Below are 8874 nucleotides of genomic sequence, written 5' to 3' on the forward strand. Positions count from 1 at the left end.
ATGCCCTCCGATATGACCTCCGATATGACCTCCGACATGACCTGCGATATGACCCGCGACATGACCCCCGATAAGACCTCCGACATGACCTCCGATATGACCTGCGATATGACCTCCGACATGACCTGCGATATGACCTCCGACATGACCTGCGATATGACCTCCGACATGACCTGCGACATGACCTGCTATATGACCTCCGACATGACCTGCTATATGACCTCCGATATGACCTGCTATATGACCTCCGACATGACCTCCGATATGACCTCCGATATGACCTCCGATATGACCTCCGATATGACCTCCGATATGCCCCCCGATATGACCTGCGATATGACCCCCGATCTGACCTCCGATATGACCCCCGATATGACCTCCGATATGACCCCCGATATGACCTCCGGCATGACCCCCGATATGACCTCCGACATGACCTCCGCTACACCTTCCCATTGTATAACTTTCCAACATGTATAAAGATTGCCGCTGTAAAAGTATATCGCAGGACACCAGGACTTCATTCCTGAATGGAGAGGTTATGCAGCTACCCTCAGGTGACAGACACCAGCAAATCAAAGCTGTAAGGACAGCCCTGTATAGCCCCTCCCACTCCCTGCTGGAGGACAGCCCCTGTATAACCCCTCCCACTCCCAGCTGTAGGACAGTACTGTATAATCCCTCCCACTCCCAGCTGGAGGACAGCCCCTGCATAACCCCTCCCACTCCCAGCTGTAGGACAGCCCCTGTATAACCCCTACCACTCCCAGCTGGAGGACAGCCCCTGTATAACCCCTCCCACTCCCAGCTGTAGGACAGTCGTGTATAATCCCTCCCACTCCAAGCTGTAGGACAGCCCCTGTATAACCCCTCCCACTCCCAGCTGTAGGACAGTCGTGTATAACCCCTCCCACTCCCAGCTGTAGGACAGCCCCTGTATAACCCCTCCCACATTTGGGCTCCTCCTCGGGATAAGCTTTACATTTAGGCTCCTCCTCGGGATAAGCTTTACATTTAGGCTCCTCCTCGGGATAAGCTTTACATTTAGGCTCCTCCTCGGGATAAGCTTTACATTTGGGCTCCTCCTCGGGATAAGCTTTACATTTAGGCTCCTCCTTGGGATAAGCTTTACATTTAGGCTCCTCCTCGGGATAAGCTTTACATTTAGGCTCCTCCTTGGGATAAGCTTTACATTTAGGCTCCTCCTCAGGATAAGCTTTACATTTGGGCTCTTCCTCTGGATAAGCTTTACATTTAGGCTACTCCTCGGGATAAGCTCTATGTTTAGGCTCCTCCTCGGGATAAGCTTTACATTTGGACTCCTCCTCTGGATAAGCTTTACATTTAGGCTCCTCCTTGGGATAAGCTTTACATTTAGGCTCCTCCTTGGGATAAGCTCTATGTTTAGGCTCCTCCTCGGGATAAGCTCTATGTTTAGGCTCCTCCTTGGGATAAGCTCTATGTTTAGGCTCATCCTTGGCATAAGCTTTACATTTAGGCTCCTCCTCGGGATAAGCTCTATGTTTAGGGGCTCCTCCTTGGGATACGCTTTACATTTAGGCTCCTCCTCGGGATAAGCTTTACATTTTGGCTCCTCCTCTGGATAAGCTTTACATTTAGGCTCCTCCTTGGGATAAGCTTTACATTTAGGCTCCTCCTTGGTATAAGCTCTATGTTTAGGCTCCTCCTCGGGATAAGTTCTATGTTTAGGCTCCTCCTTGGGATAAGCTCTATGTTTAGGCTCCTCCTCGGGATAAGCTTTACATTTAGGCTCCTCCTTGGGAGAAGCTTTATGTTTAGGCTCCTCCTTGGGATAAGCTCTATGTTTAGGCTCCTCCTCGGGATAAGCTTTACATTTAGGCTCCTCCTCGGGATAAGCTTTACATTTAGGCTCCTCCTCGGGATAAGCTTTACATTTAGGCTCCTCCTTGGGATAAGCTCTAACTCCGACATGACCTGCGATATGACCTCCGACATGACCTGCGACATGACCTGCTATATGACCTCCGACATGACCTGCTATATGACCTCCGATATGACCTGCTATATGACCTCCGACATGACCTCCGATATGACCTCCGATATGACCTCCGATATGACCTCCGATATGACCTCCGATATGACCCCCGATATGACCTGCGATATGACCCCCGATATGACCTCCGATATGACCCCCGATATGACCTCCGATATGACCCCCGATATGACCTCCGGCATGACCCCCGATATGACCTCCGACATGACCTCCGCTACACCTTCCCATTGTATAACTTTCCAACATGTATAAAGATTGCCGCTGTAAAAGTATATCGCAGGACACCAGGACTTCATTCCTGAATGGAGAGGTTATGCAGCTACCCTCAGGTGACAGACACCAGCAAATCAAAGCTGTAAGGACAGCCCTGTATAGCCCCTCCCACTCCCTGCTGGAGGACAGCCCCTGTATAACCCCTCCCACTCCCAGCTGTAGGACAGTACTGTATAATCCCTCCCACTCCCAGCTGGAGGACAGCCCCTGCATAACCCCTCCCACTCCCAGCTGTAGGACAGCCCCTGTATAACCCCTACCACTCCCAGCTGGAGGACAGCCCCTGTATAACCCCTCCCACTCCCAGCTGTAGGACAGTCGTGTATAATCCCTCCCACTCCAAGCTGTAGGACAGCCCCTGTATAACCCCTCCCACTCCCAGCTGTAGGACAGTCGTGTATAACCCCTCCCACTCCCAGCTGTAGGACAGCCCCTGTATAACCCCTCCCACATTTGGGCTCCTCCTCGGGATAAGCTTTACATTTGGGCTCCTCCTCGGGATAAGCTTTACATTTAGGCTCCTCCTTGGGATAAGCTTTACATTTAGGCTCCTCCTCGGGATAAGCTTTACATTTAGGCTCCTCCTCGGGATAAGCTTTACATTTAGGCTCCTCCTCAGGATAAGCTTTACATTTGGGCTCTTCCTCTGGATAAGCTTTACATTTAGGCTACTCCTCGGGATAAGCTCTATGTTTAGGCTCCTCCTCGGGATAAGCTTTACATTTGGACTCCTCCTCTGGATAAGCTTTACATTTAGGCTCCTCCTTGGGATAAGCTTTACATTTAGGCTCCTCCTTGGGATAAGCTCTATGTTTAGGCTCCTCCTCGGGATAAGCTCTATGTTTAGGCTCCTCCTTGGGATAAGCTCTATGTTTAGGCTCATCCTTGGCATAAGCTTTACATTTAGGCTCCTCCTCGGGATAAGCTCTATGTTTAGGGGCTCCTCCTTGGGATACGCTTTACATTTAGGCTCCTCCTCGGGATAAGCTTTACATTTTGGCTCCTCCTCTGGATAAGCTTTACATTTAGGCTCCTCCTTGGGATAAGCTTTACATTTAGGCTCCTCCTTGGTATAAGCTCTATGTTTAGGCTCCTCCTCGGGATAAGTTCTATGTTTAGGCTCCTCCTTGGGATAAGCTCTATGTTTAGGCCCCTCCTCGGGATAAGCTTTACATTTAGGCTCCTCCTCGGTATAAACTTTACATTTAGGCTCCTCCTTGTGATAAGCTCTATGTTTAGGCTCCTCCTCAGGATAAGCTTTACATTTAGGCTCCTCCTCGGTATAAGCTTTACATTTAGGCTCCTCCTCGGGATAAGCTCTATGTTTAGGCTCCTCCTCGGGATAAGCTCTATGTTTAGGGGCTGATCTTTGGGACCAGTAATATCTAGTTTAAACAAGAAATAGGCGGGTCTACAATAGGCCATTCTGTAAAAGAAACGTTCTTCATTGGGGTATTGCTGAGCAGAATAATTAAAGTTTTTCGGGGTGATCCCCGTCACTACAACGCAGACTTATCTCCGGTCCCTGATGGAGGACCCCTCACTGGTCCCTGATGGAGGACCCCTCACTGGTCCCTGATGGAGGAACCCTCACTGGTCATGGCACACACACACGGCACACGCCAGACACGGACAGCTCACCTTTCTCCTCGCTTGCACCTTTTGCCGCGGGCGCCTTCTCATTTTGCGGGTCGTGAAACTTGACGGGAACATAAAGCGGCTCACTCTGGAGGAAAGACACAAACGATTGTGATACAGCCGATCTATAGGGGTGTGACCTCTATATATACTCTGTATACAGCCAATCTATAGGGGTGTGACCTCTATATATACTGTGTATACAGCCGATCTATAGGGGTGTGACCTCTATATATACTGTGTATACAGCCAATCTATAGGGGTGTCACCTCTATATATACTCTGTATACAGCCGGTCTATAGGGGCGTAACCTCTTTATATACTCTGTATAAAGCCAGTCTATAGGGGTGTGACCTCTATATATACTCTGTATACAGCCGGTCTATAGGGGTGTGACCTCTATATATACTGTGTATACAGCCGATCTATAGGGGTGTGACCTCTATATATACTGTGTATACAGCCAATCTATAGGGGTGTGACCTCTATATATACTCTGTATACAGCCGGTCTATAGGGGTGTGACCTCTATATATACTGAGTGTGAGTGTTTCCCGATCACCGGACAAGTCATCATACATAGGGGGAGGCATGGGGACACGTCATCATACATAGGGGGAGGCATGGGGACACGTCATCATATATAGGGGGAGGCATGGGGACACGTCATCATATATAGGGGGAGGCATGGGGACACGTCATCATACATAGGGGGAGGCATGGGGACACGTCATCATACATAGGGGGAGGCATGGGGACACGTCATCATACATAGGGGGAGGCATGGGGACACGTCATCATATATAGGGGGAGGCATGGGGACACGTCATCATATATAGGGGGAGGCATGGGGACACGTCATCATACATAGGGGGAGGCATGGGGACACGTCATCATACATAGGGGGAGGCATGGGGACACGTCATCATATATAGGGGGAGGCATGGGGACACGTCATCATACATAGGGGGAGGCATGGGGACACGTCATCATATATAGGGGGAGGCATGGGGACACGTCATCATATATAGGGGGAGGCATGGGGACACGTCATCATATATAGGGGGAGGCATGGGGACACGTCATCATATATAGGGGGAGGCATGGGGACACGTCATCATATATAGGGGGAGGCATGGGGACACGTCATCATACATAGGGGGAGGCATGGGGACACGTCATCATATATAGGGGGAGGCATGGGGACACGTCATCATACATAGGGGGAGGCATGGGGACACGTCATCATATATAGGGGGAGGCATGGGGACACGTCATCATATATAGGGGGAGGCATGGGGACACGTCATCATATATAGGGGGAGGCATGGGGACACGTCATCATATATAGGGGGAGGCATGGGGACACGTCATCATATATAGGGGGAGGCATGGGGACACGTCATCATACATAGGGGGAGGCATGGGGACACGTCATCATATATAGGGGGAGGCATGGGGACACGTCATCATACATAGGGGGAGGCATGGGGACACGTCATCATATATAGGGGGAGGCATGGGGACACGTCATCATATATAGGGGGAGGCATGGGGACACGTCATCATATATAGGGGGAGGCATGGGGACACGTCATCATATATAGGGGGAGGCATGGGGACACGTCATCATATATAGGGGGAGGCATGGGGACACGTCATCATACATAGGGGGAGGCATGGGGACACGTCATCATATATAGGGGGAGGCATGGGGACACGTCATCATATATAGGGGGAGGCATGGGGACACGTCATCATATATAGGGGGAGGCATGGGGACACGTCATCATATATAGGGGGAGGCATGGGGACACGTCATCATATATAGGGGGAGGCATGGGGACACGTCATCATACATAGGGGGAGGCATGGGGACACGTCATCATATATAGGGGGAGGCATGGGGACACGTCATCATATATAGGGGGAGGCATGGGGACACGTCATCATATATAGGGGGAGGCATGGGGACACGTCATCATATATAGGGGGAGGCATGGGGACACGTCATCATATATAGGGGGAGGCATGGGGACACGTCATCATACATAGGGGGAGGCATGGGGACACGTCATCATATATAGGGGGAGGCATGGGGACACGTCATCATATATAGGGGGAGGCATGGGGACACGTCATCATATATAGGGGGAGGCATGGGGACACGTCATCATATATAGGGGGAGGCATGGGGACACGTCATCATATATAGGGGGAGGCATGGGGACACGTCATCATACATAGGGGGAGGCATGGGGACACGTCATCATATATAGGGGGAGGCATGGGGACACGTCATCATATATAGGGGGAGGCATGGGGACACGTCATCATATATAGGGGGAGGCATGGGGACACGTCATCATATATAGGGGGAGGCATGGGGACACGTCATCATATATAGGGGGAGGCATGGGGACACGTCATCATACATAGGGGGAGGCATGGGGACACGTCATCATATATAGGGGGAGGCATGGGGACACGTCATCATATATAGGGGGAGGCATGGGGACACGTCATCATATATAGGGGGAGGCATGGGGACACGTCATCATATATAGGGGGAGGCATGGGGACACGTCATCATATATAGGGGGAGGCATGGGGACACGTCATCATACATAGGGGGAGGCATGGGGACACGTCATCATATATAGGGGGAGGCATGGGGACACGTCATCATATATAGGGGGAGGCATGGGGACACGTCATCATATATAGGGGGAGGCATGGGGACACGTCATCATATATAGGGGGAGGCATGGGGACACGTCATCATATATAGGGGGAGGCATGGGGACACGTCATCATACATAGGGGGAGGCATGGGGACACGTCATCATATATAGGGGGAGGCATGGGGACACGTCATCATATATAGGGGGAGGCATGGGGACACGTCATCATATATAGGGGGAGGCATGGGGACACGTCATCATATATAGGGGGAGGCATGGGGACACGTCATCATATATAGGGGGAGGCATGGGGACACGTCATCATACATAGGGGGAGGCATGGGGACACGTCATCATATATAGGGGGAGGCATGGGGACACGTCATCATATATAGGGGGAGGCATGGGGACACGTCATCATATATAGGGGGAGGCATGGGGACACGTCATCATATATAGGGGGAGGCATGGGGACACGTCATCATATATAGGGGGAGGCATGGGGACACGTCATCATACATAGGGGGAGGCATGGGGACACGTCATCATATATAGGGGGAGGCATGGGGACACGTCATCATATATAGGGGGAGGCATGGGGACACGTCATCATATATAGGGGGAGGCATGGGGACACGTCATCATATATAGGGGGAGGCATGGGGACACGTCATCATATATAGGGGGAGGCATGGGGACACGTCATCATACATAGGGGGAGGCATGGGGACACGTCATCATATATAGGGGGAGGCATGGGGACACGTCATCATATATAGGGGGAGGCATGGGGACACGTCATCATATATAGGGGGAGGCATGGGGACACGTCATCATATATAGGGGGAGGCATGGGGACACGTCATCATATATAGGGGGAGGCATGGGGACACGTCATCATACATAGGGGGAGGCATGGGGACACGTCATCATATATAGGGGGAGGCATGGGGACACGTCATCATATATAGGGGGAGGCATGGGGACACGTCATCATATATAGGGGGAGGCATGGGGACACGTCATCATATATAGGGGGAGGCATGGGGACACGTCATCATATATAGGGGGAGGCATGGGGACACGTCATCATACATAGGGGGAGGCATGGGGACACGTCATCATATATAGGGGGAGGCATGGGGACACGTCATCATATATAGGGGGAGGCATGGGGACACGTCATCATATATAGGGGGAGGCATGGGGACACGTCATCATACATAGGGGGAGGCATGGGGACACGTCATCATACATAGGGGGAGGCATGGGGACACGTCATCATATATAGGGGGAGGCATGGGGACACGTCATCATACATAGGGGGGAGGGGTAGAATGGGATAGCAGTAATGAGGGGAAAAAAATAGGACATTTGAGGAGCAGAACGTTCCCGGATGACACGTACACACATGACATCATTCTTACCAGGGAATGGCCCGTGGTGACGTCCGACGCACACGCAGCAAAATAGCTTTCAGCATCTGCAAGCTGAGGACAGAAATCACAGGATATGACATCATCACCTGATTGTTACATAGAACGTCATCAATGGGCTCACAGGATATGACATCATCACCTGATTATTACATAGAACGTCATCAAGGGGCTCACAGGATATGACATCATCACCTGATTATTACATAGAACGTCATCAAGGGGCTCACAGGATATGACATCATCACCTGATTATTACATAGAACGTCATCAAGGGGCTCACAGGATGTGACACCCCCTCTGTGCGGTTTGATGGATGCGGCTTCTCCCCAGAACTGATTAGTGATGAACAATGGAGAATGGACAGAACAGTTTCTGATGCATGGTGTGGATTGGCCAGCAGTGGTTCCACAGCCACGCCTCCCCCCATCTGATTGGATCGCAGCGCACTGGGAAAGTCCCACAACAGGAAATCCTGTATGTAGAGGATCCGGGACTCTGATCACATGACGATGACTCACCAATGTCGTGCGTTTGCCACGCAGCCTCTTGGTACATTGCTGTCTCCACGGCCGCCACACGAGGAATCCCAGAAGATACAAAACAAACATGGACGTCTTGGCGAAGGTGCTAAAGAAAGGTTTCCGGAATTCCTGGAATATGTACTGCAAGAGACAGAAAAGTACACGTAGTCCTGCTTCCCGAGACCGCCGTGTACAGGCCGGGTATGGTGGATGTGTACAGGCCGGGTATGGTGGACGTGTACAGGCCGGGTATAGTGGATGTGTACAGGCCGGGTATGGTGGA

At 51.2% G+C, this 8874-nt stretch overlaps 1 protein-coding gene across 1 annotated transcript in view; it reads right to left on the reverse strand.

The window, feature by feature from the left end:
• The window catches only part of SLC35F5 (solute carrier family 35 member F5), a 21687-nt gene that overhangs the window by 12469 nt on the left and 344 nt on the right, over nt 1-8874 (reverse strand). Inside the window, exons 2-4 of the mRNA XM_018575495.1 lie at nt 8589-8732; nt 8059-8121; nt 3950-4034 (exon numbers count right to left, since the gene is read on the reverse strand). Of these exons, the coding sequence (XP_018430997.1) occupies nt 3950-4034; nt 8059-8121; nt 8589-8732 (292 nt within the window). The remainder of the gene's footprint in view (nt 1-3949; nt 4035-8058; nt 8122-8588; nt 8733-8874) is intronic.

Source organism: Nanorana parkeri, unplaced genomic scaffold, assembly GCF_000935625.1.
Source record: "Nanorana parkeri isolate BGI_ZX_2015 unplaced genomic scaffold, ASM93562v1 scaffold4013, whole genome shotgun sequence".
NCBI classification, from domain to species: Eukaryota; Metazoa; Chordata; class Amphibia; order Anura; family Dicroglossidae; genus Nanorana; species Nanorana parkeri.